This window comes from Choloepus didactylus, chromosome 11 (genome assembly GCF_015220235.1).
Source record: "Choloepus didactylus isolate mChoDid1 chromosome 11, mChoDid1.pri, whole genome shotgun sequence".
Classification (NCBI taxonomy): Eukaryota; Metazoa; Chordata; class Mammalia; order Pilosa; family Megalonychidae; genus Choloepus; species Choloepus didactylus.
The window spans coordinates 59,335,529-59,363,407 of NC_051317.1; the positions used below are offsets into that span (position 1 = coordinate 59,335,529).

At 36.8% G+C, this 27,879-nt stretch overlaps 2 protein-coding genes and 1 pseudogene across 3 annotated transcripts in view; 1 reads left to right on the plus strand and 2 right to left on the minus strand.

The window, feature by feature from the left end:
* Nucleotides 1-4,490: 4,490 nt before the first annotated feature.
* The window catches only part of ZFR (zinc finger RNA binding protein), a 107,506-nt gene continuing 84,117 nt past the window's right edge, over nt 4,491-27,879 (minus strand). Inside the window, exons 18-20 of one of the 2 annotated variants that reach the window (XM_037798809.1) lie at nt 10,683-10,794; nt 10,469-10,566; nt 4,491-6,015 (exon numbers count right to left, since the gene is read on the minus strand). In XM_037798809.1, the coding sequence (XP_037654737.1) occupies nt 5,836-6,015; nt 10,469-10,566; nt 10,683-10,794 (390 nt within the window). In that variant the 3' untranslated portion in view covers nt 4,491-5,835. Of the gene's footprint in view, nt 6,016-10,468; nt 10,567-10,682; nt 10,795-27,879 lie in introns of those variants that run through there. The other variant, XR_005210901.1, reaches the window with a different exon arrangement.
* On the plus strand, nt 6,722-8,025 carry LOC119506512 (annotated as a pseudogene).
* Nucleotides 14,473-27,789, minus strand: LOC119506513 (programmed cell death 6-interacting protein-like). Its single transcript, XM_037799551.1, is given in 3 exon segments — nt 14,473-17,384; nt 17,386-18,544; nt 27,687-27,789. Coding segments are annotated over 3 exon segments (1,920 nt in total). The 3' UTR covers nt 14,473-16,726.

The window sequence follows — 27,879 nt, forward strand, 5'->3', positions numbered from 1 at the left end:
AAGACAGTCTGGTGGTTTCTCAGAAAACTACATATTGAATTACTCTACGATCCTGCATTTCCACTTCTCAATATATAAGCAGAAGATGAGAAAGCAGTGACAGAAACAGACATTTGTACACTGATGTTCACAGTGGCATTGTTCACAGTTGCCAAGAGATGAAAACAATCTAAATGTCCTTCAACAGACAAGTAGATAAATAAAATGTGGTACATACATAAATGGAATACTAAGCAGCAATAAAAAGAAACAAGGTCCTGAAACATATGCATTTTGAAGATATAATGCTGAGTGAAATAAGCCAGACATAAAAGGAGAGATTATGTTACCACTACTATGAACTCCCTGAACAATGTAAAGTCAATGGCTGATAATGTAGAATATTGGAGAACTAATGATAGACGAAGCTAGTGAAGGGGGAATGATAACCTATTATGTTCAGATGTTAACGAGGGTGAATTTAAAGGTATGGGACTGGATGGGGTGATGACTGTTAATGGGAATTTAAGTATCAGGGCTGCACTGATGGTGAACAGGATTGAAGGGGGTTGTTTAAAGCCGTGTATGTATCCCACTGATCAGCACTGCAAATACAGTTACATGGTTGCAGGATACACTTCTAAAGTATGACACTGTAGAGAGTTGGCAACAGAGTGGTAGATGGGAAAAATCTACTCATTGTATACTAGGAACTATAATTAACAGGCATACCTTACTAGTACAACACAAGTACTAGGGACAAATAATTAAGGGCTGAAAACAAGTAACTGGGGGCTGACAAGAGCTGTGAGATGTTTTGGGTCATGAGATTTGTTTAAAATGGCAAGTGATGAAGACTGTACAAATAAGTGATAATAATGTGAGATAGGAATGGATTATTGTTGGAACATAGGCTATGTGAACTTAGGAACCACCTATTTTGTAAGTCAAGGCCTCGATCTTGAGGCTTGCTCTTGTGAAACTTACGGTTGTAAAGGGAGGCTAAGCCTACCTATAATTATGTCTACGAGTCACCTCCGGAGAACTTCTTTTGTTGCTCAAATGTGGACTCTCTCTAAGCCCAACTCTGCAAATAAATTCATCACCCTCCCCTTAATGTGGGACAAGACCCCCCAGGTAAACAAGTCTCCCTGGCAACGTGGGACCCTGACCCTTGCACCAATGGGTTGATAATGCCTTTTTGACCAAAAGGGGGGAAAAGAAAGGCAACAAAATAAAGTTTCAGTAGTGGCTAAGAGATTTCAAATAGAGTTGATAGGCTGTCCTGGAGATTACTCCTATGCAAGCTTCAGCAGATATGCTAAATTGCTACAGTATGATAAGCCCAAATCAACAGTAGTCCCAAAAACTCTAAAGAAAACCCAGATCTCTGAGATTCTATAGAAGTTTCATCACTAAGCTGCTTCTTCAGAAAATTAAATCCTACAGCAAGTTCCTATGCCAGCTAAGTCCCAAAACCCAGAGGCAACAGCCTCTTCAAGAACAACTAGATGTGTCACCTATTCCCGTAATGCTGACACCACTTTTCAACATGAATAAGTTAAGGCGGTCATTCCCTAGACATCCCTGAAGATCAGGAAAGTGATTAAACTAGAGGAAGGGGTAGCAACAGATAAGATGGAATTTACCAAAGGATTATGAACACTGAATCTCTATAAATAATTATCTTATTCTTAGTTGCTGGGGTGTTGGAATAGCTAGAAGGAAAGAACTGAAATGGTGGAACTATAACCCATAACAGTCTTTGAAATTTGCTCTATCGCTACTTGTTGAATCGTACTTTGAAACTGATCTGCAGAGTAAGGTGTGGCTCAAAAGACACATCTATAGGAGGTACTAAAGCAGAAAGGTTAAAAGCTGAGACTGAAGTCAATAGAACTCTCCAAGTATCTAGCTTTCTGATGATCTGACTTAATTCAGGAAGAAACTAGCATTCAAATGATTTTTTATTATTGTAAGGGCAAGTTACTTAACCTCAAACCCCAGTTTGCTCATCTGTAATGATTACGTACCATGTAGCAATGTTATGAAAATAAAATAACACTGAGGAACAGTGACATGACCAAATAGATATTTTAGGAGGAAGAATCCAGGACAGCAGGCAGACAGAGACAGGGAAAAAAGTAATAAACCAAGACTAGAGTTTAGATACAGAGAGGATTTGGAAATAATTTTAACCAAGGGTAGTAGCTGAAGCTTGGAGGATGGATGAGATCATCAAGTATGTACCTACAGAGAAAATGCTGATGACAGAATCATGTTAAGTGTCACTTATAAGCAGCAGAAACCAAGAAGGAATGTTCAGAGTGGTAGGAAAGAAAAAAAGAACTTCCGTACTGTGGAAAACAAGAGAAGAGTTAAGGTGAAGCAAAATGATGACCTATTTTCCCAAAACCTTGTTTATGCCAATATTTTGGCTGACATGAAATAATTTTCAACTTTGAGGCAGATAGCCATTGAGTTCCACCCTTCTGTCCCTAGGTACTTGGGCTAATAGTACAACAGCACTTTAAACTTGGAAACTTGGAAAAGATAATCTTATATAACTTCAAACCATTAGGGGACCTATAAACAAAATCTTTAAAGAAGTGGTTATAATTTTGAACTTAGGCGGTAAGTGCAAACCAATCCCAACCTTTTTATCGCTGCAGTTAAAATTGTTAGAAAGCTATTTCTTCAACTAATACCTTTTTTCATAGACATTCATATTAGAAGACAGTCATGATCTTTTCTCTCTCACAGCATCTCTTATCTGTCCCTCCTGCTCTGTGCCTCAACTACATGGCATGGTTTCAAACAAATTCAAAATCTTGGTCGCTCTCTTTTGAGTAACATGGAATTTTGCATATTAAATTGTAGTTCATTTAAAGAAACAGAAATCTAATTCCAAAATCTAATTTGGAATGCATTATGTAACTGAGGGTGGGAAGAACGAATTTGTTTTATTTGGGTTATCACAGATTATCATCAAATTATTCTAACATAAATATGCACTAACTAGTAACAGGGAAATCAAGCCTGAAATGCAGAGAATAAGCAAGTAAGAGTTGGCAAAACAATGGTTTCAAGGATGCAGGATGATAACTATGATTCTTTTGATTGAGTTTATAGTTTTAAGAATTGTTAAAGCTGAAGCAACTAATGAATAATCAAACCATGTTATTATTTCATCCAAGATAGTTAATATGGACCTTGCTATAGATATGCTACAAAAAATAACTTTATTAGAAAATTTAAGTGGCAGTAATTGTATTTCTAGCAATTTACCCAAACCTGATGTAAAATTTTGAAATGAGTTTTAGAACACAACTGCAAGGCTAAGGGGGAAGCCTGGCAAAATGTTAAGCATGAAGTTTGAAATCTGAGCCTCGATTTCAACTTTGTCACTTAAAATAGATGCATGGGCTTTAGTTATTTAGCCACTTTGCAGTCCAGTTTCCTCATCTAGAAAAAAAGAAATACAGCATTTTCACTTGATATTATTGTTACAATAGTTTTAAATGGAAAAACATGCAAAAAGACCTGGCCTTGTGCCTACCATTAGTGCATAATAAATGCCAGTTCTTTCCTTCCCTCTTAAGTAAGAGAACTGTGAGAAACAAAATTTCCAAAATTTTACTGGATAATTAGATATGCAAAGAGTAAAATTAGACCCAGAAAGATTAAATTAAAAAAAAAAAAAAGAAAAGGGAAATACATACTCCCCATGAAGGCGTGTTCAGGCCCCAACCCCTGGTCCTGTGGGCATGAACCCATTTAAAAGAAGGGGCTTGGCAGTGATTGTATATTTTGGATAGTTTATATGGTGTGTGAGTATATCTCAAAAAAAAAAACTGTATTAAAAAAAAGAAAAGGAAGAATCTTGAAATACGTGTTATTAGTTAAGGTTGTGCCCAAACTGAATGAGAGTGGGCCTTAATCCAATATGGATGAAGTACTTATAAGCAAATAAAATTGGACATGGAGGAGAAACCATGGGAGCAGATAGAGCTGGAAGTCAATGAAACCTGGAAGAGAAAGAAGATGCCACCATGTGCATTTCCGTGAGATAGACAAGCCAACGAACCCCAAAGGAATGCAATACAGTCAGATGATATCGACCCTGGGAGGAAGCAAGCCTCTACCTTCTAAAACTAAAAGTCAATAAACTCCTGTTGTTAAGCCAACCCATTGTACGGAATTTGTTTTATAGCTGAGAAACTAAAACAAGTGGTATATGACAAACAGGAGAAGAGCTTGAGTCTCCTGTTCTATTTCTCAGTGGTTCCTGTCCCTCTAAGAGACTGGGAAGATTCTGACCCTAGAAAGAAATCAAACCAATATAGTATTGAATCACAAAATTTTCTGGAAATTATATGCTCAGGCTACTAACAGTTGTCAAAAGTAAGATATAAGTACCCAATAAATTTGCATATGGTTTTACTGAAGCATAAGTCATTTCAAAGTAGTCTATGATGTCAATTCTAACATGTAATACATTTAAGTCATTATATGAATTTAAGTTTTTATTTGTGTATTTCACTGTAGTGCTGTAACAACAAAATGACATCTGTATACCAGAGCATACACACATCAACAGTAAGATGTAACTTTCATTACACCACTGCTAGAATATTTTAGCTTTTTTGTTGACGACATAAGCATGTAAGATGGCCACACTAAATAATTTTCTGGTTTTTTTTTCTTAATCTTAATTTTTTGTCAGTAATACTTTATCAACCTCACCATTAATAGAACTGCAAATTATCTGGGTGATGGGGTGTTGGGGGGGAACATCCAACTGTGTTATACTGTAATAGTTGCTAGAGTAATCTCACACACACAAATACGGAACTGTCACCATAATTAAGGGCTAGTTATTGTTGGTAATTGCACAATGATAAAGTTTTTTTGAAAATATTGGTTAGCCCACTCATGTGAAAATGCCCTTTCCACTTACACAGAAGAAAAAAAAAATTCAGAAAGTTATTTTTGGCCTTGCTATGTCAAAAAGTCAACTGTACAAAGGTCTACATGTTAAACTAAAATTATAATTTTAAAAGTCTATTAAAAACAAAAGTGTCATGCATTTTTTAAATCAATTATGCAGAGGCTTTAAAATTTTGCAAGACCATATAGTATATATTAGCTTTTATACTGCTAATGCACAACTAACAGCAAACTTGATTAGATTAACAGAAATCTGTCTTAATTACACTTTTATATATCACACTAGAGAGACAAATGCCACAAGACCTGCAGAAATATTCAGTTCTGAGCATTCAAATGGCAGTATAACTTTTTGTATTGTAATCCTTCACATACAGAATAACAAAACTAAAGGGAAAAAATTCTGCAGTCTCACGTTACAAAAAAACGCACTGCTGTAAAATATTAAGAAGGGGTAAAGGATATTGTCTACTAGCTCAAAAGTAACTTACAACTAGTGTCAAAGAGCAAACAAACCTCTAAATAAAAATATCAAAATACACAGAACTGAAGCACAAATACTGCATTAAATACAGTAAAGATTTAATAAGACAATGCACTAGTTAATAAAAGACACAAAAATAGGGGGAGCTAGGATAACCAGTAGATAAAACCAAATAATGGGAAAAAAAATCTGAACCAGTTTTTCCCCTAGTCGGAGCACAATTTTTTTTTTTTTGGTGTATTTCCATTCATATAATACCTAACACTGTACATTAACTTTTAAATGTCATAGAAAAACTTGGTTCTTCCATGAAATTCTTTAAATTCTCAATAAATTTTTCAAAGTAGACATTATTATGAATGAAAAACAACCAAACAACGGGCACCTGTATTTTTTTAACACTGAAGATTTACACAAACTTTTTAAAAGTTATCATAATCCTTTTTGTCTTTTTTCCCCTCAGCTTCAAATCCATCAATTCCATCACTATCCCTTCTTCGTTTCCTGTTGTTGTGGATGTTAAAACGCTGGCTCATTTGGGGCAATGGATCCATGCCTAGAACTTTGTGTATCTGGCGGAATGCAAGAAGTCTCAATGCAAACTGAAACAGAGAGTCAGAATTTAAGAGTTAATTTAAAAAGTCAAAACAGTAATTCTTATTAAGCATACCTCCTATCCCCCCTTCAACAATATCAAAAAAGCATTTTGAAAGAAACATCTCAAACAACATTTGTTTCACAACTGAAATGCTCCATATGTTCTGGGGTTTTTACTTCAAGGCTTTTCTGTGTGCATCTGATTGTTTTATAAAAATAAATTTATACAATAAATCTTCAGAAAAATTAATATTGTTTGCTAAAAACAAAACTAATCAAAAACATCCCGAAACTACCATCCTGAAACAATATAGAGCAAAACAAAATGTGTCTCCCTCATTAGAATGAACCCTTCTTTGGTTCATATTCTCATACTTTCCAACTTTTTCTATGACTGTCCATGTGCGTAGGCACAGTCATGGGTTGCATCCCAAATGTTTTTGGGTCCTCTCGGTAAAGAACCCAATTAAACTATCAGCAGAACTCAGAGCCAAAGTGACACCCTGTTGTTTTCCAAGGCAAGAGAATGCAAACTTTGGTACTGAACCATGTCTTCTTATCTCATGCTTTTAAAAATCTCATGTTTTCTGTCTTCCACTAAACTTCTACAGCTTAAATATAATGCTAATGTCTATTCTAATGTGGTTGTTTATTTCCCTGTAGCTGAAAATTATTTGATATTCACCATAAGCAATCTTTAGAAATGTACTGATGCACCTGCCCAGCCTGGACTCCCAGCACCAGGTGTATAGCAGTGCAGGTCCCAGCTGTCTGAGTCCCTGGGCAGGGGCAGCACCAAAGGGGCACCGGGGACTCTGGATGCTAGAACAACATTCCCACATCCTGGACCCCACTGTGCAGTCCACAGCGGAATCCAGCTGCCCAGTTCCCACAGAGCAGGGAGTTGCAGGGCCAGGAGGTGAGGGGAGGGAACAGGCAGGGCGGCTGCCCAGTCCACCCAGGGCCTCTCCCCTTAGCCGCCCTGAGGGCTGAACGGGGTTCTCCACAGCCTGCTCTTCTGGCTGCTGCTCCTGCCTGTGGCTACCAGCTCTGCAATCCTCTCCACCTTGTACTTTTTGGTGGCAGAGCCAGAGACACTATATCATCTCGAACATACTTTGGGACCTAAAGCATTGAATGCTGGCACAAGAGAGTTTTCCTTCTGATTCTAGACAACCCTCCTTCATACCACTTCATTGTAACTCACATGCCACCAACCGTCAGCTGCACACTTCCACAGGCAACCTTCAGTCTTTTTAAGAGGCAGCACTGCCACCACGCCCTTTAACTCACCTTTCAGGCCCTTCCCCACCCCCACCCCATCCCCCTTCTGGGACCTGCTGCACTCTAGGTGCTGCTGTGAGTTGGTCTCTTCACTCAGGAACCATAGTAAGCCCCCCTTACAGCTGGCAGGGGAGGACAGAGATATTTGCTGCCTCCAAAGGAGCTGCCTGCAGACTGCATTTGGTGTGCTATGGTAGGTTAACAGAGGTATCCTAAACGATTCCCGCAAGGGCCCGAACATTGATGTCCATGTATTCAGACTCAATGGAGCTGTGACCAAAGGCTTTGAACACAATGTGGACATCAAGACCCCATTCTATGGTTCCACTGTGAATACAATGAAGAACTGCTTCATTTCCTACTGGAAGCTGGGCTTTACCTCTAAGTTGCAAGGACAAGGCCTGCGCTGTATCTTTATCCCTTCAAATATCCAGGACTAGGTAATACTGAGATCCATATTCTGCGTGTGCCTGCTCCTGAGGACCCTGATAAAGGGGACAGGCCTCAGGCTTATTTTTGGGCCTAAAGCCTCTGCCAGTATATTCAAGCTACTATATCCAGATGTCATCTGCTACCTGACAGAGGGGTTTTTGAAATCAAAGATGATTAACAAAAATTTTGGAGACCTATTCATGCTTAGTACTGGGGCTCTCATGCTGCTGACAGCTTTGCATACCTGTGACCAGGTTAGTGCCTATGGATTCATCACAAGAAACTACTGGAAAATTTCTTATTACTATTTTGAACAAAACAAACAAACAAACAAAAACCCCAAACAAACAAAACAAGCAAACAAAACACTCTGAAACCATTGATATTCTATGCAAACCACAACCTGCTTCTAGAAGCCACCCTGTGGAAGGAAATGCACAAGGCTGGCATCATTCAGCTGTACTGGTGCACTAGAGTATCTTAGGTATCAAGGTCAGAAGATCTCATGGAATCTGAAGACTAGATGGAACTCTGAGATATAATTTAACCTATTCCTCAATTTTCTGGGGATATAGCCCTTAAACTACCTCAAGGAGATTTTACAATCACTTCATTAAAGTTGATTGTTTTCATTATACAGTTATATTCTTCAATGTAACTGTTTATATTTTTATTGAGATATAATTCACATGCCTTAAGAGTTAAAAGTGTACAATTCAGTGGTTAGTATACTCATAAAGCTATTCAACCATTACCACTATCTAGAAACCATTCATCCTTTCTCTATCCCCATAGTTATCTTTTTTCATGAATGTTACATAAATAGAATCAGACAGTACATTAACCCTTTCATTTTTAATAAGGAAAACTTTAACTAGCTCCTAAAACCAGATCATTTTTCTTCAAGGTGACATTTAAAAACTTGCTTTCTTTTCAGCTGTGAATTCTATTAGTTTTCAAGTGCTCTGTTTCTAACCCTAATTTTCCTTTCCCTTAAATTTATAACTAATTCCTTCTTTAAGTGCCAAAGGAAGCAAGAAAAACCACTTAGGGCAACTATCTCCTTTCCTAAAAAATTAAACGCAAAGAAATAAAAACTAAACTTGTCTCCTACACAAGAACTGGTCATCTTCTGAGTCTGTAAGATATCCATAATATTCTGTTACTACCCTTCCCCCCAGTACACTTTTGGCATAACAATTTAATCCTGACATATTCCAAATTTTCCTTGCAGTAGAGAACAAATCAAGGTCTTAAATCCAACAACTCACAACTGAGAGTGGATTATTATTACTCATGGCTAATACAAATTTTATTTTTTACTCTGTACATTTCTGGAATCAAAAAAAGAAAGCTGTAACAGTTTCAGACTGATTGATTTTTTTTTTAATCATTTTATTGAGATATATTCACATACCACGCAGTCATACAAAACAAATTGTACTTTCGATTGTTCACAGTACCATTACATAGTTGTACATTCATCACCTAAATCAATCCCTGACACCTTCATTAGCACACACACAAAAATAACAAGAATAATAATTAGAGTGAAAAAGAGCAATTGAAGTAAAAAAGAACACTGGGTACCTTTGTCTGTTTGTTTGCTTCCCCTACTTTTCTACACATCCATCCATAAACTAGACAAAGTGGAGTTTGGTCCTTATGGCATTCCCAATCCCACTGTCACCCCTCATAAGCTACATTTTTATACAACTGTCTTCGAGATTCATGGGTTCTGGGTTGTAGTTTAATAGTTTCAGGTATCCACCACCAGCTACCCCAATTCTTTAGAACCTAAAAAAGGTTGTCTAAAGTGTGCGTAAGAGTGCCCACCAGAGTGATCTCTCGGCTCGTTTTGGAATCTCTCTGCCACTGAAGCTTATTTCATTTCCTTTCACATCCCCCTTTTGGTCAAGAAGATGTTCTCCATCCCACGATGCCGGGTCTACATTCCTCCCCAGGAGTCATATTCCACGTTGCCAGGGAGATTCACTTCCCTGGGTGTCAGACTGATTGATTTTTTTGATTCATTAATTAGTTTCAGGTATTTTTTTCCTTCCATAAGTCTTTTTCTAATAAGATTGATAACATGATGATAATGATAACAATAGCTAACATGAAGATCCTTCAACATACCGGGTGCTACTGTAGTCACACGTATTAATTCAATTAATCTCAACAATCCTGTTTGAGGCAGAACTCTTTTTATGCTCATTTTATAGATGAGATTCCAGGGTGGTTCAGAGAATTTCTCAAGGTCATACACTAACAAATGGCAGAGGTGGTATTCAAACCCAGGGATTCTGATGCCAAAGCCCACCTTTTTAATTACCACATTAGATGGCCTTTCCAGTGGCAGGAGATGCTAAATTATAACAATAATGACCATAAACCACATAGCGTATCTCCTTCTGTAGAACCAGGAGACATAAATAATTCTCTACTGATCTTGAGCCTGATATATAACCTAACATTCAGATTTAGAGACACTGAAAATACATCTATTATTTGCATATTACATAGTACATATAATCGAATAATTATTTTAATATTATCTCAGTGAAATCTAATGTAAGGTAGCTGTCTAATATCCTCTCTAAGGGTTTACTTACCTTTTAGGGAGCAGAAGAATGAATGCTATACAGTGATTTCTTCTAAAGGACAATTCAAACAAACAAACAAACAAACAACCTTCAGGCAGCCATACAACAAAACTTTGGAATTAGAAATACACAGTACCTGTGCGCTGGATGTGATGTCTTCACGCTGCTGTTCAGTCATTGTTGCCAAGGTATCAAAGGGGTCCTTTTCACAAGGATCCAGAAGTCCAGGACTACCTGCAGCAATCACCAAATGCAAGAGAAAGTCTTAGAATTACCTATTTTTAAAAGAAGAGTATCTATTCAACTATCAAACTAAAAAAATAAAACATTAAATATTAAGTAAAACTTGCCTTTAAGAATAATTCCTGAAGAAATGCACTCAAAAACTCTTCTCAGTGCATCCCCAGGGCTCTGAGGGCTAGAAGCACTACTGATTGCTTTCTCTACTAATAACTCCATAGCCTAAAAATAAAAACATAAACATGTTTACCAGCTCACAGACTAAAAGAATTACTCATTTTCAAATGCTAAAATGACAAACTACTTATGAAGTATCATTAAAAATGTTTTAAAATTAAAAATAGAATAAAAAAAAACCCAAGAAAATGCAAATTTTAAAAATTGTGTAATGAAAACAAAACTAAGACAATATAACACTTGCATTTCAAAAAGATCTTGTAAATTGTTTAATGAAAAAAAGTGAAAGATTAATAGATTTTTTGCTAAAATTACTATTAAAATATGACAACTTTTATTATTTAAAAAATGAAAATAAGTGCTGGAAAAGATGAAGAGAAATAGGACCCCTTGGGCATTGTTGGTGGGTATGTAAAATGATGCAAAACTGGAAAACAACTTGGCAGTTTCTCAGAAAGGTAAGTACAGAATTACCATATGACCTAGCAATCCCATTCTAGGTACACACCCCAAAGAACTGAAAGTAAGGACTTGAACAGATATTTGGAAACTGATGTTCTTCACAGTTTTACCAAAAGGTGGAAGTAACCTAAGTGCCCCTAAATAGATGAATGGATAAACAAAATGCAATTTATACATTCAATGGAATATTAGTCATAAAAAGGAACATAGTACTGATACATGCAACAATATGGATGAACAATGAAGACATCATGCTGAATGGAATGAGTGAGACACAAAAGGAAATACACAGAGTAAGCAAATTCATGGTCAGAAATTAGAATACAGGTTACCCGGGGCAGGGGTGGGCAAGGGGGACTTAATGCTTAAGTTTCAGTTTAGGATGATGGAAAAATTTTGGTAAAATGGTGTTGATGGTAGCACAACACACTGAACGTAATTAAAACCACTGAACTATATACTTAAAAGTGGTTAAAATAGAAAATTTTGTGTTTATATGTTGCTAAAATAAAAATAACCCATAAAACTGTTCAACACACAAAGAATGAGCTCTAATGTAAACCATGGACCTTAGTTTAATAACATAATTATAATAATACTGGTTTATCAATTATAACAAATGTACCACATTATTGTAAAATGTTAGTTAACAGGGAAAACTGTGTGGTAGGAGGGGGTAATACAGGAACTCTGTACTATCTGCATGATTTTTTATATAACTATAGCTGCTCTAAAAAATTAAAATTAAAATATACGACAGCCCTTAAAATTCATTAGCTGTTTAGGGATCACACATTTATTCTTTATTAACTATGGACTGATAATGGCAGGCAATTAGAACAGGATGATATTCTACTAAGTAAAGAAGAATTTTCTCTTTTCTTTACAAACAATGGCCATTATCTAAATTTTCATTTGATGCACAACTGGACCACTATTATCCCTAGAGATAATACAAATTATGCTTTCACTGTAAATTACATTTTAAAGACTCCAAATCTAAACCAATGTATAAAGACAAAAGTAAAAGTTTAGATAGCAGCCAATCCAGGAAGTGTTTTGAAGGGTCTTTTAGAGAAAAAAAGAGATACAATTCACATACCATCAGAGTCATCTTTTTAAAGTATACAAGTCAGAGGGTTTTAGTATACTCACAAAGTTGCACGACCATAACCACTCACTAACTAATTCCAGAACATCTTTATCATCCCAAAAAGAAACTCCATGCCCATTAGAAGACATTCCCCGGACCTTGGCAACCATTAAACCACTTTCTGTCTATAGATTTGTCTATTCTAGATATTCCATACAAATGGGATCTCACAGCATGTGGCTTTTTGTGTCTAACTTCTTTCATGTAGCATAATGTTTTAAAGGTCCATCCATGTTGTAGCTTTTATTTAGATTTTTAAACAAGACCACTAATAGCAATTCAAAGAAACCAAATAGCTTGGAACTACAATGAAATCTGTAAAATAACACTGAAGCTGAAAATACTTGAGTGAGACTCCACTTTTAGTTAGGAGCTCACAGAGGATCAGACGTAAAAGCCACGCTTCCTTATTCATTCCAAGGCTGTTACTCAGATCTCAAGTATGACTAATTCTAAAAAGTTTGCAAACATGGAGATTGTAATCCCAAACAAATTATATAATAAATAAACTATAAATGGAATTTAAAGAGAATGTGCATTAACAGCCATGAAAAATGATAGAGACCATCATGAAGGATATAAAATAAACAAAATGGATGTAAATCACAATGAAGAAATTAAAATGACTCAATTTATTCAGTTGAAGATTACAGGAAAATGTTCAAGACATTTTTAAAAGACTTTCATTTTTAAAGGTTTAAGTATTTTAAGGAATAAGCTTCAGTCGCCTAGACAATTCTATGCCTGTGTATAGAACACATCTCTCATATTCAGACAAGTCATGTATTATTTTAAGATGTCCAACAGACTGTGAGACCCCTTGAGGATAAGGCAAATGTCATTCACTTTGAACCCCCTTGCCTAACAAAAGCAACCAAGCATATATATATATATATATATATATATTTTTTTTTTTTTGGCAAGAATCTTTCAATTTTTATTTCTAGGATACATTCATCTGGAACCTTTTTGTTTCTTTACAATTTTCCCCGTAAGAGAAATGAATACAATAAAAATATAATCCAACTACCAGCAATGTTTGTAACCAGAAAAGAATCTAAAATCTCTGGTGTGACAATATAGGAATTTTTTTAAAAAATATAAACTTCATACCAGAATTAAAGCCTGAATATTCTCTTTTTCTTTAAAAATATAATTTTCCTTCTTTGCTCTTCCATGTAAATCTTATAATCAACCATTTAGTTCTAAAGTCTATTTTTAAATCAGCAATTGTAACACTCTAGCACTGTTTTTTTCCTACTTCTGAAATGCTGATCAACTAATAACTGCAGAAATCTTAAAAATGAGATTTCACTACGCTGTAGCAAGAACTAGACAAATTCTTCAAGATATATTGACCATTAAAAAAAAGCACTTCCCCATTAGCAAACTGAAATATACTTAACAAAATTGTACTGTACCACATTTATCATGAAATTAGAAAATGTGTAGAAAGCACTTTTGCAAACTGTAAAGCTCTAATGGCAAATATTTTTTAAAACTGTTTTGACTGAAAAGGCTGACGTGGATGGAACATCAGGGACATGAGCTCTCTGAAATCTTTTTTTTCTGTAACTACTTATATTTATAGGGGAGGGCAGTTATAAATTGCAAAGAAGTCGAGGTTACGGATACAGGGATACTTCACAATGACTGACTGACTTGCAGCAACATATTAGTATTTTTTCTTAACCAAGAATAAAAACTAAGGGACCTAGCAGAAGCTCTCTTTAGATCAATATTTTACACCAGACCAAGAAGTCAGGTCATCAGTCTTTAACCTGGAATAAGAAATAAGAGAAGTTGGACACTTTCTCCCCTCACTTCTGTCTAGGTCCTCAATGCAGAGCTTCATTATTTGAAGTACAGTCCATTTTATAATAGTATTCCAAAGCCCAACACAAATGGTCTAGAGATGGCGTCTTTAATTTAGGAAGATAATAAAAAAACTAACATAGGCACAACATACCAGAACCACAAAATGATACCCTCTTCCTACCTTCAAATAAACATCATGATCCCTAAAAACTCTGTTAGGGTATTTATGGCATATGGAAAGCTAAGCAAAAAAAAAAGTTTGGTAACAGAAACAATCCCAGTACAGGCTTCCTTCTCCTTTATTAGAATGTAAAATAGATATAAGGGATGCTCCTTTCCATAAACCATCTTTTAAAAACTAGACAGGCCTATGGAGATAGGCCCTAGCAATGAAAGGCTGCAGAAACTTGGTTATTTGTACTTAGACACAGGCCACCAAAAGAAAACATCCTCAACTATTTAAGGGACGAGTGAACTGACAATAGGCAAAAGGTCTGGGATACTGCATTAAAAAAAGGTTTTGCTAATAACAGAGTTGAGCAAGTTAAGTGTGCAGAAGAGGCTGCCACAGCCTCCTTCCCTAGAGTTTCTGAGCAATCTTCCCATGGCTCTCAAGAGCAGGCCTAGCAGGACAGGAAATGGGCTAAGTGGTCTTACAATTTCTCCTTTGGCCTTCTGATGCATTTCCTTTTCTTCAGTGCCCACTTTCCCCAAGAGAATATTCAGGCCAGTTTTTTTGTTGTTTTTGTTGTTGTTTTCTGCATCAGTAAGAATTATAAACTAACAATTTGAAATACCCCAAACTCTCCTTGAATGTCTTATGTGGTATCTTGAGCAATAAGAACGTAGAATTCAAATACCATTTACACAAGAATTAAACAAGCCCATGTCATACTTTGATGAATTCACATTAAAACTTGGCAATGACGTGTAAAACATTTTTTGCCAAGTTTAAATCAACTTCAGTATTGCACGTTATCAAAGGTCTTTTATAATGGAGTAACATGCCTTCAAGTTTTCTACATACAACAACAAAATAAGATTTTTAAAAATATACATATATTTTTAAACCAATTCATTCCCTTTTACAATCATACCTTCGGTCTAACATTTAAAATACAAACCCAACTGTCAATGAAAACAGTGAACCAAGTGACAGTGTCATTTAAACTAAACAATAATGCAATAAAGTAAGCATTAAAACTCAAAAAATCAACATAAATAGAATCACTGGAAATCTGCTCATACTCCTAATGTGTTCACAAATGATCCTCACACAGAATAGATCCCACTGTGATGTTAAACAATTCACCCCTTTCTCATTTTCTCATTCCATGATGCATATCATCACTATTTTTATTGAGGTTTACACAGTGATTAGATATCCTAACAGCAGCAATTAATGTTAAATGCACAGCCTATTCCAGAATCAGCATATGCTCCCAACAATTGTTTTGACTGAGTGCTCCCTGAATTATAAAATAGTACAATTTTTTATAGCATAAAAATGAAAGGGCTTAAATCTACTCATATATATTGTGCATTAAATATTAGTAAGTTAAGACAATTAGGTGGAAGAAAGGAATAAAAGGATATAGCTAAATTTTCTTCAAACAATTTCATCACATTAGACAGTATTGTCAATGACAGGTATTTATTTTAACCAGGTTATAAGAAAAAAACACAAAAACTGAAAAAATTATTACCAGAATTTATATCAATATCTTAGAGAAGCTAACAAAAAACATTAAATATACATACTAATTTGTATATTTATTTCAAGAATCTTTGGTAGCAATTGTTTCTTCCACATTATAGGACTTTTTAAAAGAAATGTTAAAAGTAATTTACTAATCAGCATATGAAAGATAAATTATTGTTATTTGTTTGGTTTTCCTATAAGATGACCTTGAACTTGACTATTAAAACTTGCACTACTCATGCACTTAATCACAGTATCCATTTAACTTATGTACATATAAAATGAGAGGCTAATACTAGAAAGAAATTAGAAAGTAATGAGAATCAATGACAAAACATAACAATGACAACTGTTCTTAATTAATTTATTTTTAAATTATAAGATTTACAATGCCTTGATTATGTAAAATAGTATAATGGAAATTAAACCAAATCAATAAACCATAAGAGGAAAAAAAAACCTTAGTTTTCTTGAATATCAGTAATTAAACCATCATTATAAGTATCTGATATCCCAACCACATCTATTAAAAGTATAATGGTTTCAAACATTCCACTTGTGGGTTTAATTTCTTGTTTTCAACTTTTATGAACTGTAGTATAATTTATTTCAAATCCTATTATACCTAGTTTTTATACTGCAACAGCAGCAATTCTCACATGTGCAATCAAATATGGAACTGGGGCATGGCTTTTAACTTTTAGCCACAGACAGAAATTATACACTGCATTCAGTACAGGAGAGTACGTTATATAACCAGAGCACAGAGTTTAATACACTTATTGCAGGGTTGGTATTTCTTTCTCTTTGAACTGAACCAGCTGAGCTTCTGGGCAGACAGATTACTGCTGTGGGTAGTAAGGCTGCTGTGGGGGCTGAGGGTAGGGGTATGAAGGCTGCTGGGGTCCCGGATAGGGAGCCTGTCCAGGGCTCTGGTGATAGACTGGTGGATATGGCATGTTATACTGGCCGTATGCGTAAGGATTACAGCCCATGGGCATGGGCATTTGGCAGTACCCGGGATATCCTGGATAGGTTGAATAGGGAGGTCCCTGGGCCTGTGGAGGAGGAACTGAACCAGGGGTTTGTGATGGCGCTGAAACAGCAGTGCCAGTCCCCACTGGAGCTGGAGTAGTAGCAGAAGGAGCTCGGTTTGCTGGAAGCACAGGAGGCGGAGGCCGGGCCGGGGGCTGGGGTTTAGTAGGTGGCATGGTTCTTGGTGCTGGAGTTGGAGGAGTTGGCGCATGTCCCCCTGCTGGAGAAGACTGATATGCAGGTGTAGGAATTAAAGGAGCACTAGGTTCTCTGGCAATGCTTTGTTGCAAGTCCTTTAAGAGTTCATCTCTTTCCATCTTCCGTGCAAACACTATATCACTGCATTTGTTCTGGAACCTGACCAGGATTTCAGTCAGCTCATTGTAAAACTTTGTGCCCTCCTTCAAATTAGCTACAAGTTCAACAAAGTTGTCATATGCAGTAGCTAAGTTCTTCAAAACTTCTTAAGTTAGCTTCATTGTTAGACTGTTTCATTTTTGAAAATTCCTGGTGTGAGACCTGAATATTTTTAAGAAGTCCCTCCTGTTTCTTAAGAGATTCTTGGACCTTAGTTGTAAGACCTCCATAGATTCAATCCAGTTCAGTAACAGAAAGAGCTTCTTCATTTATCACACCTTCTTGAGCTAGAGCAGCCAAAAATTTGCTTGTCATGTCAAAATTCACTGATTTCATGTCATTCTCCAGACACTCTCTTTCCTTCTTTACTTCATCAAGATTTGTCAATAAGGATTTTAAGACATTTACAACCTCACTGCCCTGCATGGTCTTTGCTGGGTTAGCAGAAGGGATAGTGGCATTCAGCTCAGGCTCTGGCTTACATAGAAGTGCAATGGTGTCACGGTGAGACTGATAACGTTCTTTCACTCGTCCATCTGCTTGCACGGCCTTGTCCAAAACTGTTCTGAAGTTGGCTCCCTCTGCTCTCAAAGGCTTGTACAGTTCATTGGATGGTGTCCTTTGCCAGCGTTCCTTGAATTTTGCTCTTAAATCATTGTCAGTTGCTTCTTCTTCATCCAACAATCTTAACGACTCATCTAGGATTTCTCTATTTCTTTGTAGTAGTTCAGGTAGCTCTTTGATCAACTGATCAACAGTCTGAATGCCTCCCTGTTCAATCACAGACATGGACTTAGTCAATATAGACTGAGGTACTGTATCTCCAGACACATCTTCAATTGCTGCTGGAAGATTAAGTGATGCTAACACCCCATTTGCCAATGTGGTGGCTTCTCTCATTTGAGCAATTGATCTGTTAACCAAGTCAGCCTTCCTTTGATTATAGGCAGCCAAAGACTGCTGTACTGACACAGGAATCATCTTCTCAAATAGATCAGTGAATTTCTGGCTGATGGGGACATTGACTGGAGTGGATTTCACAAATGTAGCTTTGCCAATAGGATCTAGATCTTTAAGGTCTGGAACACGATCATGATAAATGAAGTCATTATCCTTCTTTGCTGCAGTAAGGGCACGGTTGATTTTGTCAGAAAAATCCTTCACACTGACATATTCATCATAGCGAGATGCCACTGTTTTAATCAGTTCTGCTGCATGCTTGGAGAGCCAGAGGGTCGCCTTGGACTCGGTCTGAAGGGGACTATCTGTTTCTTTTTTGGCTCAGTGGAGAAAGCCCCAGTCATTTTCAGTTTCCAGGACTTTTCCCAAGCATGTATTTTTATGAAACTGAAAAATTTTGGAGAGAATGGGAGAATAATCCTGAATTCATTGATAAAAGAAATCAAGGGTAACAATTTTTTTTTCAGCAAATTAATGATGCTGTGCTTGAAAAACAAAACTGAAGTCACAAAAATATGAAACTTACCAAAGTACCTCATATATTTACAAAGTACTTAGTAAGGAAAAATAAGCGCTAAATAATTAGCTATAAACTAGTTATGTCTTAATATATAAAAGCTGTTTCAAATAATTCAAAGCTTTTTCAAAATCTGCTTACTGAATGACCTTAAGAAGTGGGAATTTGTGATTTCTATGGGCATACAAAAGTAGAAAACCAATTATAAACCAAAAAAGAAACAAATTATTTACAGAACTCAAAAAACTCAATGTATTTAAAACACATACAATAAACTAAGCTAACTATCTGCCTTCTGAGATCAATCATTGTGAAGGAAGCAATTTTAAAATATTAATTTTCTAAAGAACAAGGTTGTTCTCCACGCAGATATCTACAATTATCAAAGCAACAATACTCACAGTACATACACTGACATTATATGTATTCAAAAGTAAAAGGGTAACATCAAAGATGAACAGAAGTAAATTAGGAAAAGGATATTTTAGAGGCTGAATGAATGTAAAGGATCTTTGGGGGTGGAACTATGTTTTTTAAAATAGCTCTTCATACAAAGTGATTTGAAATATAGGCTTGGCATATTAGTTTAAAAAACACTCATGAAGTTTATTTTTTCCTTCCCATCACTAGTAGTATTAAGAATAAAAAGACATTATTAAATGCCTATCAAGTTTCAGGCATTATCACTTAAGCACTTTAAATGCTTGATTTCATTTAATTCCAGATCTGACTTCAAAGCCTGATTTGTTTTTTTTAACCACCACTATTTTTTTTCAGCTTTCATGACTTTTATTCAATATTGTATTGGAAGTCCTAGCTAGATCAATATGACAAGAAAAAGAAATATGAGGCACAGAAATTGTAAATGAAAAGGTTATACTGTTACTTACATGACATAATCATGTACATAGAAAACCCTATGGAATCTATGGTAGGTAAAAAAATCTCTATTTCAAATAAGTGAATTTAGCAAGGTCATAAGTATACAAGATCAATATATGAAAGTCAACTGTATTTCCATATTCTAGCAATGAAAAATTTGAAAATAAAATTTAAAAATATTTATAATAGCTTTAAAATCTCAAATATGCTGTTCTCTTTTTGCAATTTATCTTTTATCTATGCACAGCACCTTATTTAATACTCAACAATTCTTAATAAAAACTGTCAAGTCTCATGGGAAAAATAAGTTTGCTCATAGCTTTTGGTAACTTGGCTGTGTGCATATACAGTTAACACAATGTTTTTGTTATGAGATACGTAAGTGAGGAGTTATTATTTTTTGGTTAAAGTGAATAAGATGAAGCAGTCCAATTATAATCTGTAGATTCTTTTGCAAGCCAAGAGGATGCTAGTTCTTTGCCCTGAGATGTCAGTATCTAATTTTAATGCTCTTCACTGAATCTGTCAGTTGACAGCCAGGAACTTTCTTACTATAAGCCACCATCACTAAAATCTTCACATCGGGAATGTATGACACCAGAGGTAAAGATAGATGATAGAGACTGGGACCGTATAATTTGGCAAAAACTGCAGTGGCCAACGACTGTTGCTAAATGTACAAATATAAGTATGTTTTTACATGTGGGAGAACAAATGAATGTCAACCATGCAGAGTGTTGAAAAAGGGATGGCATTTGGGAAAAAACATAATCAAAGCAAACTGGAGTCTATGGTCAACAGTAACATTGTAATATGCTTCCATTAAATATAACAAAGGCAATATACCAAAGTTAAATGTGTATGAGAGGGGGATATAAGGAAGGGATATAGGATTCTTCATAGTGGTGTTGTTTTCTTCCCTTACTATTGTATTGTATTGTAATACACTTCATTTTTCTTCTTATTATCTTTTTTTATTATTCGCCAAAAAAAAACCAAACACTTTTTCATAGTAATCAATATGTTCAAGTGGTGACTGTGATGATAAATGTACAACTATATGATGATAATGTGAACAACTGATTGTACATAATTATATGGTATGTGACTATATCTGTAAAATTGAAGGAAGAAATATAAATAGGGATAAAAGTGCTGGAGAAAACATGGAGAGAGCGATGTACCTACTTACTGTTGATGAGGAAGCAGAATGCTACAGCCTTCCTGGAGGCCAGCATGGTGGTCCCGCAAGAAGCTAAGTATGTGGGGGCCACAGGTTCTGCAATCTCATTATGGGGTATGTACTTGGAAGATCTGAGAGCAGAGACATGAGTGGACATTTGCACACTGGTGTTCATGGGGCAGTATTCATGATTTGCAATGGGTGGAGGTGGCCTAAGGATACACCGACTGAGGAACAGAAGGGTGAACTGTGGTGTACGCATACAATGGAATATCGAGCAACTACGGGAAGGAGTGAAGCTGAGACAGGCAACAAGGTGAATGGATCCTGTACACAGCATTTTGAGTGAAGTACACCAGAAACAACAGGAAACACTATAATGCCCATCAATATGGACTAACTATAATGTGTAAACTCAGAGTTGACTCTTAGAGCATAGCCTAACAGGGAAATGATTATTGTAATGCTCCCTGGATTGTAAGCTCTTAGAGCAGTCAAATCTATTTCTGAATTGTAAAGGCTATCTCCAAACTCTGAGATGCTGATCCCTTTGTGCATAACCTGACTGGTCTCTGGAACACTGGGTATCTATATGACACCTGAAATCAGAGCTAGAGCTCGGCAGATGTGAATGTCAGTATTAACACATAAAGCAACTGTTAAAAAAACGAACAAACAAAAAAAACTGAAAAAGAGCCTAGACTTCAATTAGGATATGAACGAAGCAGATCTGGTTAAGACTAGGGCAAATAAGGCCAAAGAGTAAAGGTTGAAACTGACTGTACGTGAAAACTTCAACTTCCATGTGAGACCAAGGGAAGAGATGTTTATTTGGTGCAGGATCTATATTTTCTAAACAATATAACTTCTACAGTCAATTTGTTCAAACACCACAATTACAAGGAACTTTGAATAGAAGTGAAATATGGTAAGTTTGTATAGGTTAGAGGGAAATAGCAACACATCCCAAAGTAATTTGGGTGGACAATAAAAATATAAATGCAGGGCCCATCTGAGGAAAAAAAAACGAAACTGAATTACTTACAAATATCCTTGAAAAACCAATATAATGTGTGGAAAGAAATGTTAAATCACATATTTCAACTGCCATTAGAACAAAAGTAAAATCACCTAACTTCTCCAGCCACCTCTTTAAAACATTCTTTTTTGTACACACCTCACCTTAGTATACTATTTAGAAATAAAAACTATAATACAATAAACACATTAATAAGTTAACTATACGCTTTCTGTAAAAATTGTGTAGGTACGCTATTCTAAAAGAGGTTCTGATACTATACAGCAATTCTGATGTTGACCATCTCTACAACAGAATTCTACCTATATTTTCTTTACTTCATCACTATGGATTCAGGACAAAATAAAAATTACTTTGAAGGCAGAGTACCATTTTCATTACTCATTGAAATGGTAAATGAAAGTCCATAAAGGCAGATATTGTTAGGTAAATTTGTTCAAAGTAATCTGAATGCTAAATAAAACTGAAGATAATACAGTTCACAAGAATTTCAAATTTCATTTATGAAAATCAAGAAGCAAAGACGTTCTGTTTAAATGATAGCAAAAAGTCAAATCTCAAGATCTCTTGCCCCCAAAATACAATTATGATTAAGAAATACTTTTAAATGCATATACCACCACAGGTAAAAATATAATAGGTGAAATCATGCAGAGGAAAAGGTCACTGGAAGACATAAAATTTCCAAGATATTGAGTGGCTTGGCTTGGGTAATGCTCTATGCAGTTTTTAACCTGGTTTGCCAGAAAAAAGATGCAGGTAGTGTTGGCAGTTGAGTGAACAAATTCCAAAAAATTTCACCATCAATCTTCAACTTGGAAAGAAGGAGAATGAGTCATGTGGCAGGCAGTGCTAGGAGATGTAATTATCCTAAACGTAAAACTCCCCTTGACTCCCTTTCTCTCACCAGAGAAAGGAAAAACACCAGACTTGGCAATCCTGGGAATGTTTTGTGGAAGGCAAGAAAAGAAGAGCAGAAGAATCTTAATTATTCATGTCTAATTATCACCGATAATAAACATTTGGAAAAAATGTAGATCCAAGAACAAATGAAGTAGATCTTCTGAGGAGAAAGAAGTAGGGAAAAAGTATTATCAAAGATGGCTGTGAATTCTCAACACAAGGAGCTCAAATTGGCTTCACATACCCAAAACGCTCTTTTGCTTCAGAGAAGTAAAGGTTGTTCCTGATGAAAGGACATAGTAAAATAGGCTCAGGAAACAAATGGAGTAGACTCTATAAAGGCAAAGGTCCTAGAATCCAGTCCTGGGTCTGAAGAATTAGTCTGAAGCCAAAAGGTATAAGTACATTCAATAAAAACATAGGAGACAGTATAGCCCACATGTGCTAACAAGGCTGCATGCAGCCAACTCCTACTCCTCTCCAGGGATAATCACCAAAGCACGATCCACAGGTAAAGAAAAAGGAAAGCTATCAAAAAGGTAGGAATAGAATCAAAGAGAATTGTCTTTTGATCAAATTATCAAAGCAGACAAAAAAAAAAAAAAAAAAAAAAAAGATTGTAATGAACTGCCTAAACAAACTAACAAGATGAAAAACCAAAAACAAACCAGCCTGACATCTTTGTATGTATGTGGAATGTAGCATAAAAAATAGAGATGAAAATCTATTCTGGAAGAACCTTAGCTTGAGAAAATGAAGATATTATCTGTTAATGCTGTATATGTAAAGCCAATAAAATTAAGAGCTTAAAACTGAGATGAAAAGAAGATTGCAGAGCTAAGGAAACAAATTGAAATGTGAAATAACATTACAGAACTAACAAGTTATAAATAGCAAAGAAGAACAAGGAATAGCTGAAAACCAAGTTACTGCCAAAGAGACAATCAGAGGGGACACGAGAAAAGAGAAAGATTAAAACATTTACAGAGAAGATAATATACAGTTCAACAGATACACAGTTCAAAGATAATCCAATATAAGAAAAACTGGAAGCCCTAAAACAGAATCTTATTCATCAGGCTTTACGGACAAGTGTTTTTCCCCCTTAACTGAAAGAGAAATAACTGGCAGAACAAAGAGTCCAAAGATTTCTAAGAAATATTGTTACTGAACAATAAACTTCAAGACCTAATTTGGTTAAGCTGTTGAAATTCAATGATAAAGAAATAATTCCTGAGATCACAGAGGGCGGGGCAAGATGGCAGACTGGTGAGCTGTATGTTTTAGTTACTCCTCCAGGAAAGTAGGTAGAAAGCCAGGAACTGCGTGGACTGGACACCACAGAGCATTCTGTCTTTGGGCATACTTCATACAACACTCATGAAAACGTGGAACTGCTGAGATCAGCGAAATCTGTAAGTTTTTGCGGCCAGGGGACCCGCGCCCCTCCCTGCCAGGCACAGTCCCGTGGGAGGAGGGGCTGTCAGCTCCGGGAAGGAGAAGGGAGAACTACAGTGGCAGCCCTTATCAGAAACTCATTCTACTGATCCAAACTCCAACCATAGATAGACTGAGACCAGACACCAGAGAATCTGAGAGCAGCCAGCCCAGCAGAGAGGAGACAGGCATAGAAAAAAACAACACGAAAAACTCCAAAATAAAAGCGGAGGATTTTTGGAGTTCTGGTGAACACAGAAAGGGGAAGGGCGGAGCTCAGGCCTTGAGGCGCATATGCAAATCCCGAAGAAAAGCTGATCTCTCTGCCCTGTGGACCTTTCCTTAATGGCCCTGGTTGCTTTGTCTATTAGCATTTCAATAACCCATTAGATCTCTGAGGAGGGCCTTTTTTTTTTTTTTTTTTTTAATCCTTTTTTCTTTTTCTAAAACAATTACTCTAAGAAGCTGAATACAGAAAGCTTCAAAGACTTGCAATTTGGGCAGGTCAAGTCAAGAGCAGAACTAGGAGAGCTCTGAGACAAAAGGCAATAATCCAGTGGCTGAGAAAATTCACTAAACACCACAACTTCCCAAGAAAACGGGGGTGTCTGCTCACAGCCACCATCCTGGTGGACAGGAAACACTCCTGCCCATCGCCAGCCCCATAGCCCAGAGCTGCCCCAGACAACCCAGTGTGACGGAAGTGCTTCAAATAACAGGCACACACCACAAAACTGGGCGTGGACATTAGCCTTCCCTGCAACCTCAGCTGATTGTCCCAGAGTTGGGAAGGTGGAGCAGTGTGAATTAACAAAGCCCCACTCAGCCATCATTTGAGCAGACTGGGAGCCTCCCTACACAGCCCAGCAGCCCAGAACTGCCCTGGGGGGACGGCACTCACCTGTGACATAGCACAGTCATCCCTCAACAGAGGACCCGGGGTGCACAGCCTGGAAGAGGGGCCCACTTGCAAGTCTCAGGAGCCATACGCCAATACCAAGGATTTGTGGGTCAGTGGCAGAGACAAACTGTGGCAGGACTGAACTGAAGGATTAGACTATTGCAGCAGCTTTAAAACTCTAGGATCACCAGGGAGATTTGATTGTTAGGGCCACCCCCCCTCCCCGACTGCCCAGAAACACGCCCCATATACAGGGCAGGCAACACCAACTACACACGCAAGCTTGGTACACCAGTTGGGCCCCACAAGACTCACTCCCCCACTCACCAAAAAGGCTAAGCAGGGGAGAACTGGCTTGTGGAGAACAGGTGGCTCGTGGACGCCACCTGCTGGTTAGTTAGAGAAAGTGTACTCCACGAAGCTGTAGATCTGATAAATTAGAGATAAGGACTTCAATAGGTCTACAAACCCTAAAAGAACCCTATCAAGTTCAGCAAATGCCACGAGGCCAAAAACAACAGAAAATTATAAAGCATATGAAAAAACCAGACGATATGGATAACCCAAGCCCAAGCACCCAAATCAAAAGACCACAAGAGACACAGCACCTAGAGCAGCTACTCAAAGAACTAAAGATGAACAATGAGACCATAGTACGGGATATAAAGGAAATCAAGAAGACTCTAGAAGAGCACAAAGAAGACACTGCAAGACTAAATAAAAAAATGGATGATCTTATGGAAATCAAAGAAACTGTTGACCAAATTAAAAAGATTCTGGACACTCATAGTACAAGACTAGAGGAAGTTGAACAACGAATCAGTGACCTGGAAGATGACAGAATGGAAAATGAAAGCATAAAAGAAAGAATGGGGAAAAAAATTGAAAAAATCGAAATGGACCTCAGGGATATGATAGATAATATGAAACGTCCAAATATAAGACTCATTGGTGTCCCAGAAGGGGAAGAAAAGGGTAAAGGTCTAGGAAGAGTATTCAAAGAAATTGTTGGGGAAAACTTCCCAAATCTTCTAAACAACATAAATACACAAATCATAAATGCTCAGCGAACTCCAAATAGAATAAATCCAAATAAACCCACTCCGAGACATATACTGATCACACTGTCAAACACAGAAAAGAAGGAGCAAGTTCTGAAAGCAGCAAGAGAAAAGCAATTCACCACATACAAAGGAAACAGCATAAGACTAAGTAGTGACTACTCAGCAGCCACCATGGAGGCGAGAAGGCAGTGGCACAATATATTTAAAATTCTGAGTGAGAAAAATTTCCAGCCAAGAATACTTTATCCAGCAAAGCTCTCCTTCAAATTTGAGGGAGAGCTTAAATTTTTCACAGACAAAGAAATGCTGAGAGAATTTGCTAACAAGAGACCTGCCCTACTGGAGATACTCAAGGGAGCCCTACAGACAGAGAAACAAAGACAGGACAGAGAGACTTGGAGAAAGGTTCAGTACTAAAGAGATTCGGTATGGGTACAATAAAGGATATTAATAGAGAGAGGGAAAAATATGGCAAACATAAACCAAAGGATAAGATGGCCGATTCAAGAAATGCCTTCACGGTTATAACGTTGAATGTGAATGGATTAAACTCCCCAATTAAAAGATATAGATTCGCAGAATGGATCAAAAAAAAATGAACCATCAATATGTTGCATACAAGAGACTCATCTTAGACACAGGGACACAAAGAAACTGAAAGTGAAAGGATGGAAAAAAATATTTCATGCAAGCTACAGCCAAAAGAAAGCAGGTGTAGCAATATTAATCTCAGATAAAATAGACTTCAAATGCAGGGATGTTTTGAGAGACAAAGAAGGCCACTACGTACTAATAAAAGGGGCAATTCAGCAAGAAGAAATAACAATTGTAAATGTCTATGCACCCAATCAAGGTGCCACAAAATACATGAGAGAAACACTGGCAAAAGTAAAGGAAGCAATTGATGTTTCCACAATAATTGTGGGAGACTTCAACACATCACTCTCTCCTATAGATAGATCAACCAGACAGAAGACCAAGAAGGAAATTGAAAACCTAAACAATCTGATAAATGAATTAGATTTAACAGACATATACAGGACATTACATCCCAAATCACCAGGATACACATACTGTTCTAGTGCTCACGGAACTTTCTCCAGAATAGATCATATGCTGGGACATAAAACAAGCCTCAATAAATTTAAAAAGATTGAAATTATTCAAAGCACATTCTCTGACCACAATGGAATACAATTAGAAGTCAATAACCATCAGAGACTTAGAAAATTCACAAATACCTGGAGGTTAAACAACACGCTCCTAAACAATCAGTGGGTTAAAGAAGAAATAGCAAGAGAAATTGCTAAATATATAGAGACGAATGAAAATGAGAACACAACATACCAAAACCTATGGGATGCAGCAAAAGCAGTGCTAAGGGGGAAATTTATAGCACTAAACACATATATTAAAAAGGAAGAAAGAGCCAAAATCAAAGAACTAATGGATCAACTGAAGAAGCTAGAAAATGAACAGCAAACCAATCCTAAACCAAGTAGAAGAAAAGAAAAACCAGATCACATGACCTATACTTCCATTTCTCGTCCCGTGTGAACGTCACTCGCCCCAGGTGCGCCGACAGCAGGTGTGAGTGCTGGTGCCACACTGTCCTGGCCTGCGTCATACCATTTCCCCTTTTCCATCCCATCCAAGACAGGTGTCGCCTGATATACGGCCATGTGAGGGCACCAGGATATTCAATCCATGTGTCTAA